The sequence below is a fragment of the Salarias fasciatus genome, chromosome 20, assembly GCF_902148845.1.
Source record: "Salarias fasciatus chromosome 20, fSalaFa1.1, whole genome shotgun sequence".
In the NCBI taxonomy this organism is placed as follows: domain Eukaryota; kingdom Metazoa; phylum Chordata; class Actinopteri; order Blenniiformes; family Blenniidae; genus Salarias; species Salarias fasciatus.
Window position 1 is genome coordinate 16,047,639 of NC_043764.1, and position 24,819 is coordinate 16,072,457.

General features: G+C 46.0%; 1 protein-coding gene across 1 annotated transcript; it reads right to left on the reverse strand.

Moving 5' to 3' along the window:
- Positions 1 to 554: 554 nt before the first annotated feature.
- On the reverse strand, positions 555 to 16,078 carry mafba (MAF bZIP transcription factor Ba). The gene is made up of 2 exons (XM_030118576.1): positions 16,074 to 16,078; positions 555 to 2,924 (listed from the first exon to the last, which is right to left on the reverse strand). Exon 2 carries the CDS (start codon positions 2,434 to 2,436, stop codon positions 1,207 to 1,209), a length of 1,230 nt encoding a protein of 409 aa, XP_029974436.1. The 5' UTR covers positions 2,437 to 2,924; positions 16,074 to 16,078; the 3' UTR covers positions 555 to 1,206.
- Between the last annotated feature and the right edge of the window lie 8,741 nt (positions 16,079 to 24,819).

Consider the following 24,819-nt stretch of genomic DNA (forward strand, 5'->3'; position numbering starts at 1 on the left):
TGTTATCGCGGTATATTATCATAGTATGTCTTCCTGGAGGGAGGTCTGCACAAAATTCAAAATGAAAACTCGCAAATCATCATTCAAAAGTGCACTTTGACACACAATTTAAATGCAACTGAAAAAAAATGCACTCATCTTTCAATCAATAACCCACAAATGATAAAAAAAAAACAAATAAATGAGATAAAAACACAACACAAAGAAAGAAGTTCAAACCAGCCTCCTCAATCTTGTTGTGCAGTTTTGCGGTTGCATAATATTTACAAGCCCAAAAAGAAACCCCACACCATATGACACTGCACCGGCAGTCCTGCTGTTCATTTCTCTAACCCCCCAAAAAACTATGGAGAAGCGCAGATCAACAACATGCTCTTAATATACACGAGAAGATGAAAGTACAAAATAGAAATTATTACCGTACATGTCCAGCATGCAGGATTAATATTTAATGCAGATTTTTTTTTGTTTCAATATATATTCGAATATAACCAAGCAGGCAATAAATCAATGAGATGTTGCATAAAATGTCCCCTCCCGTTGTCGGGTTAGTAGACAGAAGTTGAATTTGCATAAAGTGGAGTCCCGTTTTTGGAGGGTTTTTTTTTTTGTTCTCGGATTTCAGGCCCACTTTGTCGGATGTGAGCCTCCTGTGTTGCAGGCTGTGCGGCCAGGCCTGCCTGTTGTCTTTTTGGAGAACAAAAAAATCAAAAAAAAATGTAAAAAAAAAAGAGAGAGAGAGAAGACAACCGCCTGGACGCCACCCCACACTACTTACAGACTATTTAAAAGCTGTAGTCTCAAAATTGAGAGAGACAGAGCGAAGAGGGACAGGAAGAAAAAAAAAAGTTCATCAGCCGACCCTCTGTTCCTCTGAAGAAGAAAAAAAAGTCTCTTCTCTACAAGCAACTAGTCTACAAAGATGCTGCGACTGGCCACTCTACGTTGCTCTTTGTATCTCAGTTGACACGTGGATGGAGAGATGATTATATATGAGAGTACTATTTGATGGATTATTCTTCTAATACGAATATAATTGTTACCGTTATTAGTATAATCAAACAGTATGGGAGGTGTGGATTATTATCGTTTGTTCACTCGTTTGTGGCGAAAGGAAAGGTGAGGGTGGGGTGGTGGAGTAGGAGGAGGGGGGGGGGGGGGGTGGAGAAGTTTGTTGTGATGGGGGGGGGGGGAGGCTGCGACAACTCACATGAAGAACTCTGGAGATGAGGGGTTGTCGCTGGTCGAGCCAGCCTCGCGGAACCCGTTATTGGCCCCCGACCCCGTCAGTTTCTCGCACTTGAGTTTGTAGGCGTCCCTCTCCCTCGCCAGCCGGCTGATCTCCGCCTTCAGCTGCTCCACCTGGTTCATCAGCTGCGTCTTCTCGTTCTCCAGCACGTGCTTCTGCTGCACGCGCTTGAACCTGCAGGACTGCGCGTAGCCCCGGTTCTTCAGGGTCCTCCGCTTCTGCTTCAGGCGGATGACCTCGTCCTTGGTGAAGCCCCGTAGGTGTCTGTTGAGCTCCCGCACCGACATGGACACCAGCTGCTCGTCGGAGAAGCGGTCCTCCACGCTGAGCCCGCTCCCGGAGCCGTGGTGGCCCGCGGACTGGCTGAGGTGGCCGTGCGCGTGGTGGTGGTGGTGATGGTGGCGGTGGTGATGGAGCGGCTGGTGGGACTCCGGGGACACCGGGGACGGGCTGTCGGGGTCCTGGCTGTGGTGGTGGTGGTGCTGGCTGTGCGGGTGGCTGTGCGCCCCCGGGTGCCCGGGCAGCTCCTCGGGGTGGTGCGGGATGGCCCCGGCGTACGGGTGGTGGTGCTGCTGGCTGTGGCCGTGGTGGCTGTGGTGGTGGTGCGGGCCCCTGTAGCCCTCGAAGGCGCCCTGCTGCTGCAGCTGCTGCTGGACGTGCGGGGGTGGGGGGTGGCCGTGGGCCGTGGCTCCGATCAGGGCCTCCACCGCGTCCTCCGGGGTCAGGCTGAGCGTCTGCGGGTCTATCTGCTGGTGGTACCCGCTGTTGGGCATCCAGTACAGCTCCTCCAGGTGGTTCTTCTGCTCCGTGGGGCTGAAGCTGGGCGAGGAGGGCACCGAGCTGCACGGCGTGCTGATGGGGGTGGAGGACACCGACCCCTGGGGCTGCAGGCGGTTGCACTGGCGCACCCCGTTGCGATCCAGCCCGGCCAGGCCCTCCTTCTTCACGTCAAACTTCATCAAGTCGAAATCGTTGACATATTCCAGAGCCAGAGGGCTGCTGGGTAGCTCCGGGCCCATGCTCAGCTCCGCACTCATGTTGTTGTCGCGACTCTTTTGCAGATATGCGAAGGTATTTGCAAGCGTCGCAAAAATCGATTTATTAATCAGCGTCTCTTCTCTCCTTTCTTGTTTCATGCAATAGTTCTTTTGGCTCCTCCACCGCTGTGCACTGACTTGCTGTAGCATGAAAGTCAGTGTGATTGGTGGAAGGGGAGAAAGAAAGGGAGAAAAAAAAAAGGAAAACGAAAAAAAGTTGTGGAGGAAAACTTTCAGACTAATGCTCGGCGCACGGTTTGCGTCATGTAGCCTACTTCTGCTGGGTAATCTGGAGAGAGACCAGGCAGGAGGTAGAAAGCAGCGCGTCTCAGTGCAAAAGTACAATCTCAGTCCCTTCAGCAGAAGTGTGTTGACCAAAAAACATAAATAACAAGAAAAGATATACCACGATGGTTCGCTGAGACGGGCTCCAGTCCTCGTTGTAAGTCCCTTTTTTTTTCTCCAGGAAAAAAAAAAAAACAAGAAACAAAAAAAAAAAAAAAAGAAAAACAATGGAGCGAAAAAGCGGAGTAAATAGGGCGTCTGATTTTCGCTGAGAAGCAGCTTTTCCAGCTCTGCACCGCAGAGATTCAAAGGCTCGCCTCTCTCGCTCTCTCCTCTCTCTGGTATCCAGCAGACTGCGCTCGCAGCCAGCCGGAGCTTTATCCTTATAGCGGCGGTGACGTGGAGCAGAAAGGCTGATCTGCGAAGCCGCGCGCTCCAATGGGAGCCGGACTCCAGCAGAGGGACGGGAGCAGAGAGGAGGGCTCGCGCTCCTCGTCTTGACAGCTACAGACAGTCAGCTGACCGAGTTCCCTAAAAGCAGAAGGTGGGAGGAAAGTGGAGGAGAGAGAGAGAGAAAGGAAGAGAGATGCCTTCACACCGCAGACGCCGCGCGCGGCTCCCGCGCGCACCGCTTCTGGTCCTCACTCATGTTCTGAATCCAGTGAGATCGTTATGAACGATCAGCCAACAACTTTAGTGCGGGAGGAAAGACCAGATTGACACTTATAAACACTTTTATTGCACGTTATCAATAGAAACTCTTCATTTATTGAAACGCTGCTTTTCATCCAGATGTAAAAGGTTTCGCATTAGTCTGTTTATCACGTTTTCCTCAGTTCAGTTGACGCGTACTGTCATGTAGATAAACTACAAAGCAAACCTCTTTAACAGGCGTCCCTTCATTCATACATTCGACAGGGTTTTCATCACAGAAACAGGACTTTATCCACACAGATTTCTCTTTTCTAATATTCAGTATTTTTCCTTATTAATCCACATCTAACACGCTTGCATTGCAATATCCGGTCATAAGGCAGAGTGTGTTTGCTCACAAATAAAGGTCAACAACTTGCTGACATTGTAGCACAGTTAAGGAATTTTTAACAGGCTTGAACATTTAGGTCTTGACCTTTCTCACAAACAATAACGCACATTTCCACCGTGCTCGCCTCAGCGTTGATGAACGCACTCAACCCGAAACCCCCGCTTCTCAGAACTTAGGACAAATATCAGCTGATAATGATGAGCCGAGACGACATCTTTACAACACACACGTTTCTGGGAGCTTAGGTGAGTTAACTGTACACATCTTAAACAGATAAATGTGTCCTGGCCTGAGTGTGTGTGTGTGTGTGTATTGTGTATTTGGAGAGAAAAAAAACCTCTGTGTTGCAATAGATGCGTCTTGTTTTTGTAAAAGTTAAGTCTGTTGAATTCTTGCTCCCAGACTCTCACATCAGACTCTTTTTTTTTTTTTTTTTTGGCTCGGACTGTCTGTTTTACAGCGGGACAGCGTCTTTACAGCGGACGCACCAGAAAACAGGCTCAAGGCTGCCCCTGCGTGGACAACACCCGAACAGACTGCAGCCGCTCCGACAGGCGCTCACACCGCTCCGCTCTTCACACCTCTCCTTCGGAAATGTGCTTTGCGCTCCAACCGCTCATTTAAAAGGTCACTTCCTGCAAATATGTCAGACAACAATTAATTCCAGTCGATATTCCAGTTTCATTCAAACTCAGAGGGACATGCACATATCAGAGCTGCTGTCTAACAGGTAGTTTGGCCGAAACACCGTCAGCTGTTCTTGGGTGTCTTCCAGCGTCAATGATCTGATCTTTATTTTTGATTGTCCGTCTTAGAAAAAAAAACGGACTTTCAGTCCCGCTAATTATCAGAAGAAGATGCTCGTAAATGAATCAATCTGAGGGATCGATTGGATTATCATTTCGTTTCCAGCTAATACACACGGTTGAGCACAGCCGCGATCAGCGCGTATTGATCCGGCTGGTGTGTGTGGGAGAGGAGGTCACATCGTGAGGGGCTGATTCTGTTTGCTTTCAGTTCTTCATCAGTTTGAACTGGATCTGATGATGAACTCTAAGTCCCAATCCTTGGAAACACACACACACACACACACACACACACACACACACACACACACACACACACACACACACACACACACACACACACACACACAGAATCAGTTAAGAAAATTACCAGTATGTTTTATGTTTGTTTGGTTTTTTTTGATCGTACATATTTAAATTTCCAGGACATATATCACGAGTTGCATAAAGGATGATCTAACCCAGCAGCAACGCGCAGTAAAATATAGGATTTGATTATCTGTGCAATTATTATAAAAATATAGCACAATGTTGACAGACGACAGTAAGTTTTAGCTGCGCAGTTTTTAATCCACAGGATGATTTATCAATGACATTATTATTATTGTTTTAGTATTATTCTTATTCAATAATGTAACTAATAATGACAATAATAATAATCTGTTATCTATTTGTGTGCCGTTGTTTTTGTCAACCATAGAATTATAAAAGTCTTTTGATTCAAAGCGAATTAAAATAAAACTTTGAAGAGATTCTCAAATTTATTCATTCCTCAAGCAATTTTAGCTTTTGTAGAGATGATTGTAATTACGCTGAGCATCATATGCCCAATTAATCAGCCAGAGTTATATTTTACAGCCCTCCGATCATCATGTATCATCCCATATTGCTTAATTGTAAAACAAATTTCGGCTGGTTTTTTTTTTTTTTTTTCTTTTTGCCAGCGCACATTAAAACTGGAACAGGTAGCACATAGAGTTACAGTCGTCCTCTGGTAATTTCCTGCACCTGCAGGCGCGCTTCTCCGTTCTCACGCTCCAACTCCAAAAAGCGCCTTGAGCGAGCCGAGCCGAGCCGAGCCGAGCCGACCTGCAAAACCTCTCCCCACCGAGGCCGACCCGGCGGCAGCCCCATTAGGTCGTAATGCTCTCTCATATAACCCGAGTCCGCCGCCTAATAGATCCAGGCAGGCCTGCCGGCGGCTCTCCCCCTTCGGTAATAACGGGCTGTAATGGAGAGACGAGATGTAAAAAAGCGTCCATGTCAGCAGCATATCGGTGGTTAATGATCTATTAAGTGATCCGTGTGCTTATGGACAGCGAAAAAAAGTGTTGATGCTTGCTTATTCTCCCCTAATGAGAGTCCCATCCTACGGATTTTAGGAATGAATAACAGAAATAAAATCACCTTTAAAATGTTACATTTAACAGTTGACGCATGGAGGCTGCAGAGGCTGCACAGCTTCCCACAGCTCACATCTCACACCTGCGACGGGCCCGCTGGTTCCACACAAGGAGGCCCGAGGTCCGACCACAGGACGGGGCACGATTCCCATCTGCAATATGGATTTCTATCCCGCTTTCCCGCTTCTGGACCTACCCATGCATGCACATCCGCGGTCCGGGGGCCAGGCTGCAGTGCCAAGAGCCTCCTTGGATCGGAACTCATCCCTCGGTCTGCGAGGGAGGACAGTGACACTACAAGGAATACTTTTTTTTTTTTTTTTTTTCAGTCAAATCCAGGTTGTTTCAAAACCGATTGTTCACGTCTGCGTGAGATTTTATCATCTTTTGTCGAGCGTAATGGTCACCTCGAGTGATTCCCCGAACATTTCTGGACACGCTGGAGCAGAACACGGAGGGGCTTGCCGCGCTGGAAGGCCCGTGTCAGGGAGGGTGAGGGATGGGGATGGAGAGGAGAAGCTCTCGGACGCGTCAACGTGATGATCTCTGATGCAGGAGGGAGAGAAAAAGAGACGCGCCAGGCGGAGCAGGCGCGGAACTCCGGTTCCAGTTGCGCGTATAGCCGCCTGCATTGCGCTGGATCTGATTTTGACATCGCTGATGCGCGATCTTTCACTTTGAGAAGTGATATATGCAGGTGTAAATTCAACTTTGCTGCGTCGCCTGTCACCACAGCACACAGCTTTCTTCTCATATACTTCCACAGAAGGGGAGTCTGTCGTAAAAGTGCCATTGACATTCGGCTGTGATGGATATTTATCCCTGCGTTATTGATGAGTTGATTAATATTTAATAATCTATTGGGATTTTATAGCTGCTGCATCTTATCGCAGTTTAAACAGGTGTTTTCATCCATTATGTTAATGTATTTTCATCGAGTAATAATGACGGTAATGCTGCCTCCATTTTTCTCCAAACCTCCTCCCTTTCACGTACCTGCTCCGGCCACTTTGCATCAGTAATCTGAGAGTTACTCAGGCATTCTTGTTTACTCCAGACTGATCGATTATCTCTGAGAAAACATGTATTATTAAGACGTGTCATCTGTGTAAACAGGCGGAGGCCGGCCCCAGCAGAAGACTAACATCCCCATCAAGGGTAATTGACTGAGGGAGTCTTTCAGGAAAACAGCAAGAGGTGAGATAAGTGCAAATTCTGGCAATGCCATTAATATGAAAAAAGGAAGAAAAAAAATCGATTTAAGTGTGAAAGTCTTCTCTGCATGTTTTCCCTCCTCATGCACGGGCCTGCATGTGATGGTCATAATTCTTCACGCTCTCACAGTTTACCCGGTAAGAGGGTAGTTGTGTTTGCAGAGAAATTAGAGTTTATTTCTTGTGACAGGGCGCCTCTGGTGGCGCATTTACTCATTGCTAATAGTTTGATGTGTATCATCAGTGACATGCAGTCTCCCTCCTTTTTTTTTCTGGCAGTAACTCTGCGCAGACAGCTCCAACTTCAGAGCTCAAGTTATTTGGTCTCTTTTGAAATGGCAGCGAGACAAAGAGGATATAAAAATATGATGGCAAGGCCAAGGCATAATTGTAGGCCTTTTCTGAGATTAGATGTCTCTGATTGACATGTAGTAAATATAACAACAAATAAATGTCAGTACGCTCTGTACTGGCTAAATCCCAGAAGAAAACCAACAATAAATCTGCCTTTTGCTGTGGTCATTTCATTAATGTAAATTGCAATGCTATGTACAATAGTTTGGCTTCCTTCCATTTGGCTCACGGCTCAGGCTCATGCATGATATTGGTTTTTTATCATAAACCGGGGCCGTGTTACCGCGGAATGTAGGCGACGCCACAGGAACCAAATATCAGAGAGCAGGCATAACGTAATTAAAGACCGTATTCACGGGTCATAACCACAGTTTACATCTCTATTTTCAAAGCCAATAACTGGCTTCTGTAATACCGAAGAAACACTCAAGTAACTAAATTCTTATGATGTACTAAAAGCATGATTACAGTCATTTCTCCTCAGAAGTGAAAGTACTTCTTTGAAAGATAAGTAGCAGTAACTTCTGATTGTCTGTAAAATGGCTGCGCAGCAGTCTCTCACTGTCTCCTGCGCAGCAGGTTTCTGTTCGTCTCTGTCCAGCATTAACATGTCGGGGAGCATCCAGTTATGCTCTCGGTCTTTCCTAATTGTTTGCATATGGAGCTGTCAGATCATATCAGTGGGTTACATTAAACCTCCCCCCCTCATATGATATTCTGGAAAATGTACGTCATCTCCAGTTGAGTACATACAGCAGCAGCGTGTTATTAAGCTAAAAGTAAAGAGGGGGTTTTAATAGGCCTCAAATGGCTCTGTGTAATATCTGAGAAGACTTTTTATTTTCCCTGTCAAGTGTGTAAAGCATAAATGTTTATGATCCGACTGTGTTTGTTCGCGCTGTCCGCTCGCGCTCTCGTCGGAGTGAAGCTCATCTGAAGACTGAGCGGGTCAGCGGGTGCTGCAACCGGTGTTTTTTAGGGATAATAATCAAACCTTAGATTATTCTCTTTCAACTTTTGAGTTCTTAGACGGCTCTCGTTCCAGCCCTCTGTTGTACACTTGCGGATGGAGATCAGGTGTCTGATCTCTGAGTGAAGCACGGTGTTTATGTCGCTTGGTATTTGTGCATTTTTCTCCGTCTTTGATATGCTTAATTTAAATGGTCTTCACTGTGATTCTGTTTCCTTTACTGGTCCAACAAACTGAAAACTCCTTTACTCTCTCCCAGCATCTGATCTCTGCCTGTTTCTCTCCTCTCAGGGTGATCTGGACGCTTCTGCCCTCGTCTGACCCCGAATGTCAGAATCACCAGATCTGTGGTCCGTCGCCGCTGATCTGAGGATCCTGCTCTTATCAAACATCTCAACTCTCCTCTCCTCGGTGCACTCTTTCATCCCTCCTCTCTCCACCTCCGTCCACTCTCCCCGGCTGAGTGACCTGCCTGCCTCGCGGCTCTCTCACCCCTCTCCTCTCGCCCCGGCCCTGGCCCTGCCCACCCTGGGTCATTTATCATGGGCCAGGAGGGGAGCCCCCGAGCCTGCGGGCCCCTGTCAGCCCCTGCAATCGCCTCTTTGTGGCTCCCAGCAAACAAGTGTCGGATCAGCAAAAGTCTATTAAAGCCTGGTGGGCCTTTCTCAGCCAATTGGGTTCGGGTCACTGAGCTGCTCTCCTCGCTGCTCCGAGAGCTCTTTGTGTCGCCGCCGTTCGCTGACACAGATCCCCACAAGATTAATGATTTTTAGCAGCCATTTGGGTCTCATTCACAGAGTCCCTCTCTCTCTCTCTCTCTCTCTCGTTCTCTTTCTTTGCTCCTTTTCCTATTCTTTTCACTCACTTTTTTTTTCTTTCTCCGTTTTCTTCTTCTACCTCCTGATTTCTCGTCTTGTGTATTTTGCTTTACTTGAGAGCTCAATTGATGTTGAGGACGTGTTGATTTTATAAGGCGCTTGTTCACACAGGTGTCATGGTCATGAATATCTATTGACTGTTTGGCTTGGATTTACACATTTTCTCATAGAAACGATCTTAATTGCGGCTTTAAAACACGTTTCTTTGGCTTTTTATCTCACGGTGTTTGGCTCCCGCTTCATAAATCCCTGGGATGCTTAAAAAAAAAACCTGTACTAGTATCCACATTATGGCACTGGCAGACTTCCCTGCAGCATGCCTCTGGAGGCTCAGAGTAATTTGAAATCTTAGAGCCACTTCCACAACTTCCATGTTGCCATGTTCTCAGTGTTGTTTCCAGTAATTACTGCAGGTTAAGTGCACGTCCCGGAGCCCATTGGAGGCAGCTCTATCCCTCACCTGGGACTTGACTCAGCACAGTTCAGGTCATCCGGCCATTTCTCTGACCACTGGACCACACCCCGGCCTACTCTAAACCCACAGGACAAGCGCTGTTTACAAAGGACTCACGTTCACTTCCATCACGTAATGTAATGGTAGTTTTATTTACCGGCTCAATTGTTTTCAGAGGAATACAGCTCTCCATGGACTAAAAAATCCCATCAATGCTCAAAATATTTGCTGTATTTGAATATTTAGCAGCATTTCCTGACATGTTAGTTGTTAAATGTGCTTTGAAATATATTTTTGTTGATATTTACTTTATACATGTGAATTATAATTTTTAAATGCAGAGGTAAAATTTGAATAAAGAAGCAGCTGTCTTCGTAACTAGGCTTAATGAACTCCATTTAGTTTAAATTAGACACAATTAGTGTAATTCCTCTCATTTAGAGGAAACATAGTCTGGGCAGCAAAAAGGTGGATTGTGCTAAAAGGACGAACACTGAACTCTAAATGTGAAAATCTGTTCATGACTGGACATTAAACACAGTGGAGACAGCACAGTAGCTCCAGTGTTGTTTTGCAAGTTTATCTTTGGACAGAAAGATGAATTCTAATGTTTTCCCCATCCCAGTTTGCAGATGGGAAAGAAATGGATCTTTATGAGAACACTATGTGGAGGAGCGTTCTGTCTCTACTATGAGCAATGTTTGTATTTAAGTAATGTGAGAATGACAACAATTATATGACCAACAACTTGTAATCCACAGGACGATATTACAAATTGTAAAAATACACATTACCATATCAGCGCCTTCAACCTTTTCAATAACAGTAGCTTTTCACATATTACGTATATGAACACCGGGACCTGCTGCAGCCAAGATAACTAACTTGCAGTTCAAGGCAAGTCAGCTTCATTTGTAAAGGACATTTCAGCAACAACACAATTCAAAGTGTTTTATATTAGCAAACATGAACAGTTGTCAATGAGAAACATGATTTTAAAACAAGGAAAGAGAAAAAAATACTGTGAAGGCTAATTTGTTGGAGTACATGTTGATTATGGCTTCTTCTTCTTCCTCTTTTTTTTGTTTTTACATTTTAGCGTATTTTTTTCAGGTTTCTCTACTAACTCTTTGCAATAAAACAAAGGGAAAACTGGAAAATATCCCAAACATTTATATTCAAAGGTTTTTGTGCTGCTGCATTACAAGTCTGACTCCATCAAGATCCCATTGAGACGCGTGTTAAAATGAGTCTGACTTCCTTAGTTTATACCTTAGGTGTGAGGTGTGTGTGTGTGTGTCTGTGTGGTAAAGTTTACTGTGTATTTGAAAATAGAAAGAGAGCAGGGTGAGGCTGTCAGTGCTGCTGCTGGTTGGTCAGTGTCTGTTTCCTCCTGAACTCAGTGTGTTTGCAGCGCGTCTGTTTTAGGATGAATGGATGAACCCGGCCTGCTGCCGTGTCCATCCACCTGCCCTGTTTCCTGTCTGATTAATGCTCTTTCTGTGTGTGTGTGTGTGTGTGTGTGTGTGTGTGTGTGTGTGTGTGTGTGTGTGTGTGTGTGTGTGTGTGTGTGTGTGTGTTTGTTTGTGCGACTGTGTGTAAATGGTTATAGATGGGCCAACACCACCACACTGGCAGCCTGAATCATTACTCACACAGATAGGGAGAGACCCTGGGCCGAGGAACCCCTAACATCCTCCACCTTCCTACACACACACACACACACACACACACACACACACACACAGACACACTCATATCCCCGGGTTATTCATTTCTAAGCCTGGCATTTCACCATATCCACCCCCCTTTATTAAGAGGCGGAAGCCCTGGGTTCCCTCTCGGAGAGAGGGGGGAGTGAGGGATGGTTTTCGATTGGGCCTTATATTCATTGTTTGCACCCTCCGTTCCTCACCTGTTCTCTCGTCACTTCTCTTAATCTTTCTTTTCCATCTCCTTTTTTTTTTTTTCTTGTATTTTCTAGTCTTTGCGGGGAAACTGTCTGCACCCTCCTCAGTGAGTGCCTGTTCCCGCCACACGGCGGTGGAGGAAACCCAGTGCACTGACTCACAGCATGCTCATCGATTTCTCAGTCACTTTACAATGCTAATGCTAAAATAATCTACATCATAAACAGCTACTTGCTTTAAAACTGTAGCGACAGTTCAGAAAACGGCCAGCCGCTCATTTTCCTGGAATACTTCCCCCAGCATGTTTATATAATGTTGTTTTTATTCCGCATCTGCCCGCGCCGAACCTTATCTGATGCCGTATTTTGTGTTTCCCTCAGGTTGAAGAAGACTCTTACGTTGTTGAATGTATGAGAGCAATTATAAGCCCATCATGAAGAGGCTGTGGACCTTAACACGCCGGTAAAACGGTAACATTGTGGAACAGCCTCATTGGAAACTCGGTGAGCTCCGCAGCGCCGGCTCAAAGGAAATATGTATGCGTGTGTTTGTATGTAAGTGTGCCACGTGTGTTCGTACATTTGATATCAGATGTGTTAGTGCTTTTCAGTGCTTGAGCACGTCTGGTGTTTATAGCATACATGCATGAATGTTAGAGTGTGTGTGTGTGTGTGTGTGTAGCTGTATGTATGCATGTGTTGGAAGGGGGTGTATGTGTACAGGGAGAGAGCCTGTAAATAAATCTGTTTGGGGATTGGGGGTGTGGGGATGAAATATGGTCCCAGGGATGTGGAGCAATGTGAAAAACTCGGCAACGCCGGGGAATAACAAATCTCCTGATGTCGCCTCGCCGCAAAATAAATACACTCCCCTGTACAAGTCATCCATCTGGACTATGAGTCGCAACAAAGACGCCCCCAATACATCCCCGACACACACACACACACACCCACACTTACACCCAGCACCCATCCCACAGAGCAGCCATGCTTATTTACACATTTATTTATTTGTTAGTTTGTTTGTTGAGTTAAACGGAAACTGCTGGTGGGGGATTGGAAAGTGTATTTATTGTGTTTTTTGTGAATGAAACACAATTTTTTTTCTCCTGCCCTCCATCTGTATAGTGCTGTCTGTGTCTTAATGGGTGGTTCGGAGGGGCGGCGGCGAAGGGTGGAGGGATGATTGCAGGGTTGTGGATCGGGTGTTTTAACTAATGATCGATCACGAGGGATTAAATAATTAAATTTCAGCCTTGACAATTTAAAAGTCTCCCCACACGAAGGATGAGGAAAGAGGGAAAGATGAAAGATTCTGCCTGCAGCAATGTATCAGAGGGATTGAACGTCTAATACATTATGGGGAGAAACCTCACGTGCGTGTGAGTGTGTGTGTGTGTGTGTGTGAGGGTGTACTGTTTTTAGCTTATGTGCGTGATGCATGTTCACAGGCCCTCTGCGCTGTCTCTTCCTGACATATAGGCTACAGTAAGTACATTCAACTGAGCATGTAGGGCCACCTGATTCTTCTTCACTCGCCTTATCTGGGCCTCTTCTCGCAGACACCCCATTACTATAACCGCTGCTGCTCTGAAGGCTCCTACGTGGGGTATTATGCAGCTGTATTTTAAAAGAGAATCACCACACAACAACAACAACGACATAAAGGCATTCCCATTTGCAAAAAAGGGATAAGATGTTTGTTGTTGCTTTTTAGAATTCAATTTTATTTTTCCAATTATGGTCCATTCTCTTGGCCTAATTAGGTCACGGTGACACTTTGTGTGTGTGTGTGTGTGTGTGTGTGTGTGTGTGTGCATGCGTGTGCGTGCGCCCGGGTCACTCCGTCCCTCCCAGGGATAAATATTAGCCCTCGTTGTTTGCAAATAGGTGATGTATGGCGGCCATATCTCTCGGTGATGAATGTTTTTTAGAAATTTCCTCTCCTTTATCAATTGACTAACAAACCCATGTATCACTGCCACTCTCTCCCACTCGCCATATAAATTAAATAACCAGCTCTCCCTCCATCCCTCTCTCTCTCTCTCGCTCTCTTTCTCTCTTCTGCTTTTCACATTTTCTCTCATCTGCACCTCCGTGCTCCCCAATTCCCCTTTCATTACTCCTTTTAGCTTCATTCGTTTTATTGCATTTTGTCCGCGTTTCCACAAACACACCCACACATCAGACCCGCAGCAGCCAGAGTGGACGTGCCGGGGTAATAATAATGCACTCGTTCCGTACATCTCAATTTCAGATTTCCCCGTAATGTGATGAAGACAGTAAAAGTGCTTTTCCCTGATTACCACTTTGCCTTGCAGCGTATTATTTGATGTTGCTCATCACCGGGCCGACGTCTGACATACTTAAGGACGGATCATCGTGAGTGAAAACGCGTCGCCCTGTGATGCTCTCTAAATCTGCCGTCTCTCGGATGGGTGCTGGGTGTAAAGAGCTACAGGCTGGAGTGGGGTGTTTTCCTTCCTGTCACCAGATGATGACAGGAGGCCGATTATGCCGGAGCGCCATATTGTAAACTACTCATCATTAGTGGGCCCATCCCAGCTAACGACCGCACTGGAGATAAACGGGAGCGACGCGAGGAGCCATCTTAATCAGGAGGGCTGTTTAAAAGTGGGGCTCTGTCATTAACCACAGCTGTATCACACCGGGATATGGGAGACGTTGAGCTGTAAAGCTGTGCTGTAAAGCTGGCTCCGATCCCAGCCTCCAGCTCCGCGGGGGTCCTCTGTTGTTCTGATAGCTCCCTTAAATCCAAAATGATCAAGAATAGAAAAATAAGTGCCTCAAACATGCAGCCAAATGAAATTATCACCCACCATCGAGGGACTGCCGCCTCCCAGGGATACTCTCAAAACTTTGGTCAATAGGACGAGGAAACAGGGGGTGAAATGAGTTGAAAGTGGAGTTTATGTGAATCCGCCTCCCTCGCTCCTTCTGTCTCCTCCGCTCTGTTTGTACGCGACGCTCCCTTTTCACCCCGTCTCCAGAATCATCAGAGGGAAAACAAATAGAAGTGTAATGATGAGAGCAATACTCCTCCGTAACGCGCACTAACACGAGGAACGAAAACAGCTCTCAGGAGGCTTTGCTTGTCTTTCCAGGTCAATAAACTCGCCGTTTAAACAAAAGTGTGGCGGAAGCAGCATTATCGTGCTGCCTGAAGCCGCGTACCCCGCATGGCGCCTCTCCTCAGATGAGAATTTCACAATATTTTGGATTGAAATTTGTTGCTCAATAAAATCTTTTACAAGTGTCATTTTATAAACAGCTGTGAACTTTTCAAGACGTGTTTGAGCTTTTTTCAACTCAACACTCCCTCTCATCTTTCTACCTTGTTCTCTTTATGTCCTAACTTTGTTTCCCTCAGTTTTTTTTTTTTAGTGTCTCAGTATGTAAAGGATATTCAAACTGCCATCATATCGGATAATAAAAAAGCAATTTTTTTTTTTTTTTTTTTTACTTTTATTAAGGACAATGACTAATTTTTGTTCTTATATTACTAATATGTTAAAATATGTATTTTCAGACGTCTCCACTACCTGTCTTTGTAATGTACACCACAGACATGTCTGCTTTTCCTGCTGCAACCAAGACTTGAACAAGGTCAAAACTTATCCTGATAGGACATATTACTTATGAAATAATTTCATTTCGACTTCTCCATCATTCTCCCTCTAAGCTTCGCTCTTTCTCTCCTCCGTATCTTAATCTCAGTCTGTTCTCTCCTCGTGTTGCTCCATTACGTTGGTCCAGGACTTCCTGCAGCTCCCTCATCCTGTCCTCTCCCTCGTCCTGCCGACGGACAGGCTTGAGTTGTCCGGACGGGCCGTAGCTCTCCCCACAAATGCTTGAACAATTGGAGGTAAATACGTTGGAGACAGCCCATTTGTTTTGGGCCGGCGGTGATGCATGCTTTTGCAGCGAGCAGCACATTTTTACCACGCAGCCCAAAGCAGCTGTGAGTAATGGACTGCTCCGGCCTGTCCACTCATACTGCTATTTTTATTATTGTCTCCCTTATAGTTTTCATTTTTCATATCGGTGGGGGGAAAGGAGAGAGAAAGAGGGAGATGGTGGAGGGCGGGGGGGGGGGGGGGGGGGGGGGGTACAGCATTCCCTTCAAGTATATTCTTCCCCTAAAAGAGGCGGGAAGTGAAGACCCCCGCATCCCCTCCTTCCACTCACTTCATCATCTGCCATCAACCATCTCTCGCTGTTTTTAGTTGGGCTGACAGATTTTGTTGGATGCCAGGAAGAGACAAATAAGGGATTATCAACAGACAGGACAATAATTCAGGTCGGACAGTTGGGTGATAATTTTTCATCGATCCATCACTGTGCCTCTGTGGCGCGTTGTCCAGTTCAGCCTCTGGGGATTGTGGGCATCTCAGGATACTGTGAGATGAGAAAGACACAAAACCAGCAGAATCAACTCAAATTTGAACTCGGAAGCGCAAGTGAAGCTGCGGAGGAGAGCATCAGAGTTGGGTTTAATGTAGAAACTATACCACGGAGCTCCTTTGAAGATGATTCACTAAGTAGCTAAAATTATCTGCTGCCTCTGGCCCCGGGGAGCGGACTGGTGTTTTGCATCGAGGCACTCGTACGGGCACCTATAATGGGTGCCTCTTAATTCCACTGACAGCTTTACAGGACCTGAGTTATGGAGCCACGGCCGTGCTGCTCGTTAGGCCCCTCGCAAGGCTCCACACTGGGTTACACTAATACCCCTCCTCCCCCCTCCTCTTGCCCTTTCAGCTCTACGCACACATTTATGAGCAGTCGCTCTTCTCCCCGCCGGCCCACACACTTCCTTCACAGACCCGTGCTGTGTAATGGAGGTTATTTGTACATGTTGCTCAGCTGACGCTGAGAACTGTAAGTATCAGATTTATTTTCTTGCTCCGCGCACTTCATTTTCTGGTGCACTCCTCCACCTACACCTTCTTTTCTGTTCATCCTCTCTCACATCGTGACCACCAGACCAGCACCCGCCGTCTCCTCTCTCTCCTCCACACCTACATCCCCTCCCCTCGCCCGCCCTCGCTCCCGTACCAGCGGCAGCCGGGCCCTGCCGGGTGATCCATCTCTGTCAGCCCGCTAAAATGATAATGCCAATTAAAGCCGAGGAGTAATTGCCCTCTGCTGCCTCTGATCCCTCGCAGACCCTCAACAGGAGCCAAATATGAATGAGACGCCAGGCCCCCGGGGGCCGTCGCCAGAGTGAGCGTGAGGACAGGTGGGGAGGGGGGACTTAGGGGCAAAAATGGGGGAGGAGGGGTGATTTGTAACTTTTAACCTCCACTGATCACCGATGGCCTTGAAGGGGAGAGGAAGAGATATCGCGCACACACAGACAAGCACGCAAACACACCGCGCAAAGATGCTGGTAATTGTTGCACATGGATGAACTCACACACACACACACACACACACACACACACACACACCACGTTCAAGGTCGCTGTCAGAGGACTTATGGCCCCTGCCATTGCTCGCAGACTTTCAGTGTGAGCCGCCTAATAGGAAGTGAAAGGACTATCTGGCAGTGGACTGTAACGCCACTGATCAGAGGTGACACAGCTGCACTCTCAGGTCAGCAGGGCGGACATTACTACCACCGGCCCCCATCACAAATTCAGGGTTATTGTCGTTCTTTTGATAACGTGCACACCACATGGGTTAGCTCTCAACAGTTCAGCAATGATCTGTGTGCCTGGAAGTGTCCTTTTTTTTCTTTCTTTTTTTTCCCCCCTCCAGAGGTGGAGGAGGCGACTGAGCGGAGTCTGCTCACTGTTCGGTGTGTTTCGTCCACCATTCCTCTGTTTCTCTTTTGATGTCGCCTTATCACAGCTGAAACTGAATGTTGCAAAAGCCAGTTGTTAAATTATATTTACATTACACCACAGGGTCAATTCCTTCCATTACACCCTGGACAGGTCACCATTCCAAAACAGGGCAAACACACAGAGACAGACAACCACATACACATGTTTTTTGGATTGTGGGAGAAAGCCCACGCACACACCAGGGAAACATGCAAACTTCACACAGAAAGGCTTGGTCTGCATTTGAACCCAGACCTTCTTGCTGTGAGGTGAGAGCACCAAACCTGCGGCCTAAAATATGAATCCATCTGGTGCAAAACACATCTGCACAGCAGACTCAGATAATTAAAGCATTTTTTATAAAATGCCGTGCATCAGTGAAGAATATAACAGCTGATCTGAAAAACAAACCAGCCCTGAAGGAATTTTTTTTTTTCATTTGCAACAGATTCTTAACAAATGTAAAGGAAATACCAGGAAGCAGTGTTGTTTGACTCCACAAGCACCCAGATTTTAACTGAACACCTCTCCCAATGTGATCTGTATTTCACTCTTATAAAACAATGACTTAATGTCATTGTCCAGTTCCCAGAAAAATGCTGCAGCACAAACAAGTGGCTGAGGCCGTTTGCATTCTGAACATGCCTGTGTCTTTTTCTGCTCTGAATTTAACAGATTTGAAGTGTCCTTTTATTTACATCCATGCAGTTGTTGACCACACTTTGGTTTTTGTCCTGTTTCATTGCAGTTTAAAGCATCAAGGGATTTTGAGATTACTGAATGCTCTGCTTTCCTCCTGATTGAAAGATAAACTGACCTGTTGATCATTTGATTAACTGACAGTTTCAACACAAAGAAGCCTCCCGGTCAGAGCTTTACCTTCGCCACCGAGCAGGCGGCCATGACAGCTCATGCATCACAGCATACTTATGGCAGATCTCGTGGTGAGTGTTTGAGTCCATTATTGCTGCCGGGCTGCAGCAGTGTGTGGGTGGACGGCTGCGTGTGTGTAGGCGGCTGTTAACACAACCGCCGTCACCCATCATGACTGGGTGGTGACCTGCAGCATGGACCAAGAGGAAAGGGCAACAGTGGACCGAAGCCCGCTTTATCCTTCTTTTGCTACTTTAAGCCATGCAGCCAGTGTTATAAATACAACTTTAACAGTTGAAAGTGTTTGCTTGTGGTGCTTCTTTGTGGTCCACGGGCGTCTCCAGGACACATGAGGCACATGTGTTGCATGACGGGCTGACGCTGCTTCCTGAACATCAGGAGAACAGCTGACAGCCTCCGCCACCGAGACCCAGCGAGCTCCATCACAAGAGTAATGATCACCAGAGCCTCAATGTGACAATAATCTCCTCTAACTTCATCAACGCTCTTCACGCCAGCAGGCCACCAAATGCCTTCAATATGCTCTGTGCTCTGCGTGTCCTCTCAGCTGAAATCACAGTCGCTGTAACCACAATAAAACACGGAGCCTCTCGCTGCACGGCCACTCCACGCCGTGTGTCGTAACACCTTCGCACCACGTCGCAGCGTTCGGCGCTAGCGTTGACTTATTACGAGGGAGCGTGCCGCCAAATCCATAATTAGACTCCTTTTGTTGCCCCTGTTGTTGTTGAAAATGTAATTATGAAAGATGAAACACAGCCTTCAATGAGATGGCTGTAAAATAGCATAATTAATATGGGCTTTTGTGAGAGCAATCCCCGCTTTACGGGAGCCCCGCGTTGGCCGTGAAATTAATTAAGTGTGCCAGGATTTATGGCCTGTGCTTGGAAATGAAGAGAATTAATCGCAGGCCGAAGATGGATGGTTGCTGGAAAATGATGATGCCCCGGACCGTGTGTGAGTGTGGTGGGGGGGGGGGGGGGGGGGGGGGGGGGGGCGTCTAACCGCTTTAGGGGGGCACTCTTGGAGGGGAATGGAAGGTTTTGACACAATTAAACACCCCCTGACAACAGCTGGACCAGTGGTGGGATGGAGTACTTTTCAAGCCAGCTTGGAATTATGAGTTCTTTTTTTTTTTTTTTTTTTTTTACACTTACAACCCACCTGCACCTTTCCTCCGCTCGCCGCCCCCCCCAGTCCCCGTCGTGGCCTTAGCTTTGGCTGAAGTGAGGAATTCTTGGAGAGCGGGAGGAGAGTTATGCTTTTGTTGGCTGTCGGGGATGACTTACGTCTCATTCTCTTCATCTTCCTCTGTCGACTCTCAGTCCAGACACATGAACAATAACCACGTAATTGGACACAATTATGACAATTATAGTATAAACACAATTATTGCGGCAACCAATCTCGGGCTAACAGCATGTGACAAGCAGAAAATTATTGGGTATGCACACTGCAGATTTAATGATATAATTACTTATCCACTTTGCGGTGACTTTTTCTTTTCTTTTACTGGGATGGCTGGAGGCCTGCACGGCGGCGTAGCGGTTAGCTGCACACAGCGAGGACCTGCATTAGATTCAGGACTCAGGATGTGGAGTTTGCATGTTCTTCCTGTGGATACTGCATGTTCTGCTTCCTCTCGGAACCCAAAGATAATGCTTGTTAAAAATTGGTAAATTGGAAAAATCTACATGGACTGTAGTTGTGATTGTTCATTTGCTCATGGTGCCCCTTGTCCGGGATCTAGTCTGTTCCTCTCCTCTGTCTATTGTCTCCAGTTCCTGGCCACGTTGAGCTGGATAACACGGGACAGATTGCAAGAAAAGAAATGCAGCTTTAAAAAGAGAGACTTGCTCTAAGCTTAACTGCATCATATGTGGCATCTTTGTAGGGCTGATTATTGCAAAATGCACAACTTAACATTTTTTCTTCATTCAGTGTCACACATGAGAAAACAAGTAAAGGAACCTATTGTAAGTAGATAGTAGCTCTTAAGATTCTTATGAATCTTATCATATGTTTAAACTTAATTTAAACAGATTAAATAGCCGTTGAAATGCCTGAAATGCCTTCAAGCTGTCCAGATTTTACTTTCATGTCAGAAAATAAAAAAAAAAACAAAACAACAAAACCAACTGACTCACACCAGTGGAGCATCTGATCGCCAGTTTACCAAGTGTCTCTCACACGACCTCCTGCAGCGTCCTCAGTCCTCCAGCATGACCTCCCAACCCTCCTACCTACTGACTCTCCGCTCATCATTTACCACGTGTGTGTGTGTGTGTGTGTGTGTGTGTGTGTGTGTGTGTGTGTGTGTGTGTGTGTGTGTGTGTGTGTGGGTTGTAATAATGGCGGGCTAATTACCCACCTCCCCTGTCCCTGGACAGCGCCACGATGTCTGGGTTAGGACTCTGCGTGGGTTGGTTCATGGCGGTAATTAGCTCGATACACACACATACACTCAGAGACAAGATAAATGAAAGCTGGTGGGTGTCTGTTGTTGGACACTTGATTGGGCAGGTACTAGGGGAGTGTCTGGGGCCTCCAGAGCATGTCCGCTCTGATAATTACGTGTGTCCCTGTGTGTGTGTGTGTGTGCATGTGTGTGTACCTCGGCGTAGAAGGAACTCTCAGCCCAAATTGCTGTCTCTTGTCTCATTGTCAGAGTGATTATGAAATATTGTTTAATTTACCGGGTGGTGGAGTCTTTGGTGATTTTGATGAATCGGACCTTTTATTTCTTCATTCCCTTTATTGTCTGGTGGTTAGGTGGTGTGTGTGGTGTGTGGTGTGTGTAGTGTGCTCGGTGCGCTCGGGTGTGCTGAGAGTTCCGGTGGTCCTCGTGAGCAGACCTTCAACAGACAACACACTGCGGAAAAAGACACACTGAAAGATATCCTTTACAACTGGGATCAGGTCGGAAAGAACTCATTCTGTCAACAACCAGTCAGCCATAACTTTACGACCACTGACACTGACACTGATCCTTTGGTCCTCATTGCACCTGTTACCAGCTGGAACCTTTTGTATCCCAGCATGCTTTTCATCTGAGCCTCCGAGTGACCTCTCGCCAGCTCATACATCGATAGGAAATGTTTAATTTTCTGGAACCGTCAGATGTTTGGGAGATTTACCCATTCCAGTGACACAAACTGCCTGACAGCTTGGATATGAGCCTGCGAATGGCAGATTAGTCCTCATGGTTAAAGTACAACCCGAAGGAAAATCAGTGCCTGAAAAACATTAACTGAATATCATCGTTTTCTTCCATTTTTTTTCACTCTGGCTATCTTTCTGTATTGTTTAAAGCTTAAAATGTTAATTTTTGCATCTTTAATACATGCCAGGACACATCATTGGTGTTTATTTACACAATAATATGGAGAACAAAGGAAAACATGACCAATAATTTTGACATTTTTAAAATGTTCAGAAGAGATCACAGCGAGGTTTTAATGCAAACACCCAGACTCATTTATAAGGAAGCCATGTAGGACAGGCTGAACAAAAATAGACACCACTATTTAAAAACTGAGCTATTGTAAGAGCGAGTAGTGCGTGAGCGAGCGAGAGGGAGGCGTAGGCCCACTCTAATTGATTATACCGCTATCGACAGGCACCCAGAAAAACAGGCACTCACTTTCCTCTTGATTGAATTAAACACCTTTTATGGGACAAATCAATGGGACGGAGATGATGGGGGTGCAGGTGGAGGGAGGCGAGCGCTCGGCATTATGATATGTGGAGGTGAGATCTGTCTTTACTTCCTCCTCCCATACATTCACTTACACGCGCAGCCTCCCGCAGACAGGTGAGAGGTCTGATGCCATGTTGTAATTCAGGCAAATCAATGCTTTTAAAGCATTTAGCTCCGCGCCCGGTGATGAAGTACAGTCAGAATAGGCCCGCCAAGCAATATGTGCCCCGGACCCAAATCAATCATAATTACTGGAGGCCCAAACAGGGACAGTGCAATGAATGGACGCAGGCCTGACTGGACTCTGCTCACCTCATTCACTGCTTTTATAGTTTGATCAAAGATGAATCGTAAAAGCAGCTCAGGGTACAGGACAGCAACCAAAAAGCAGTAAACCACAGCATCTGCATACTTATGTGTACTCAGTATTCATGCACAGTGGAGAAGTGCTTCCCACTTTTCCCTCTCAGGGAGGAGTTTGCATGTTGGAGGAAGCCAGGAAGGTATCAGTGTTTCTTTCCATACTTTCTTCTCTACTAAAGCTCTATAAATACTCCACAAGAAAGAAGAAAAAAACAAAAACAATGGCAGAAGTATGACAGACACAGGTCATAATGAGCCGACTCTTCCCAGCTCAAACTGTGACGACGGTCTGAGAGACGTCCAACTGTGTCATGATAGAAAGTAACCTGGAAAAAGGCACTTTTAGACAGACGTCATGAATCACTTTTACAACCCTTATTCTCCCCTGTCATGTTGTTTTATGGATTTTTAACTTTTAACTGGATTTATGTTTCAGTTCAAAGTCATCACAGCAGCCAGTGCAGTCCTGCACTCGGAAATATTGAATGTATTGTTTCTTTTTGTTGTTTTAGTTTTAACTCACCAGCAGTGTCTTGTTATCTGAGGTTTGTGCATTTTGACTTGACGGATGTTACTTTTGACCGTGTTTGTTTGCATCTGAAATTTCTGCAGAATGACTAGATTCTTGATCAACCCTCAAAAAACAAACAAAAAAAATTTTTCTAAGATTTTCTCAAATATTCTGACTCAAAGTATTTACATGACGAACGTTCAGTGGCAACCAATAGAATGTAATATAGCTGGTACTGATGTAGATTGTACTGATGTAGATTGTACTGATGTACATTGTAGAAAATATCAAACCTATAAGCTTGTTATTGTTTCTGAAGATGGAGATTTGTTTTTGTTTGTTTTGTTTTTTCCTTTTTTTTTTTTTTAGGGCTTAGGGATTATATGAAAGAATATGGCAGCATTTGTGTGTCTAAATGCGAAACTGTATTTCTTTAAGATGATATCTAAGGTCTCATTCTCATTTCTAGTGTTACAGAAAGATGAAATGATATTGTGGCAAGGAGGAACATCAGTCCTCACTGCTGCAAATAAGGTGAAAAAAATTGGATTTGATCAAATATTGATTCTAGTTTCCTCCCTGCTCCAAATATGTTAGATACAAGACAAACTAAAGAACTCTAGAACATTAAATAAAACACAGAAATGCGATGCACAAGTTTTCCTGCATATTTCCAGGGTTCAGCTTTGTTGTTCTCACACACAACTTAGACATCCTCTATTCCCACTGCCTGATCATGAGCTCATTCGGTTCCCCCCAGAGCCTCTCATGGCTTTTACAGAACTTTTATTTCCACACACGAAGAAGTTTTGCATTGGAAGTTTTGTGTAACATAAAGCGTGGTTTGATCAGCACCTCTCAGACTGACATCATCTCCACAAAACGGCCCTGATCAATACGAACCAGCCCTCTTAAAACTCTAATTAGCGCCGACTGACCCCCTAAAGCCCCTTCCCGGCTTTCATTTTCATGCACTGTCATTTAGGACGGTATGACCTCATGGCCGCCCCCACCCCCCCCGCCGGCACCGGCCCGTCCCGCTCCGCCCGGACGCCGAGTCCACCGCCCCAGCACTGACCCCCTCAAACCGCCACGCTAACTTTGTCAACCGGCTTGGCCAATCCACGCCGCCGCCGACACCGAGCAAACCAATTAAAGTGTCTAATGAGCGTCTTGTATAACACTAACACGGCCATTAAAGAGCGTTTAAAGAGAGTACCGGGGTATCGGGTGGAGGGCTGCGGGTTATGGTGTCATGGCTTATTAGTATTCAAGCAGCGTTTGGTTTCCATTAAGGCGGCGTTCGCGAGTGCCTCAGGTGTCTCCATGGATCCGGCGATTTGATGATTCACGCATCCGAGACTTTATAAACAGCTCTCACACCAATGAGAACAATCTCTCCCCATAAAAAGAAACACCTCGGCTTTCATTTGCGAATATCGAGATATGCACGAACAGAATGAATAAACGAAGTGCACGAGGAATGTGTCTGAGAAAACAGTGACTTGACAGTATTACACAGGCACTCAGTTTAATACCCGGCTATAATATTGCTGAGGGAACAGGCCCAAGGCGCTACTCTCTTTTATTAGTCATTCACTGGGATTATGGACACATTGCTTCCATTACCAAAGAGAGAGGAGCAGAAGCCCTGTCCCTCTGGGGATGTCCAAATAACACACACACACATACACACGCACACAAACATTACCATACACTCTATTGCTTAAATAGATTTCAGCCTCATTGTGCACTCACAAACACACTCCCTCATTAACATGAACACAAGCCTCTGCCTACTTTTACTAGCAAGATAATAGAATCTAAACCACATGCGAGTGAAAGGCAACTAAATACATCCAGAAAACGCTTGATAGAAACCATCAGATCACAAA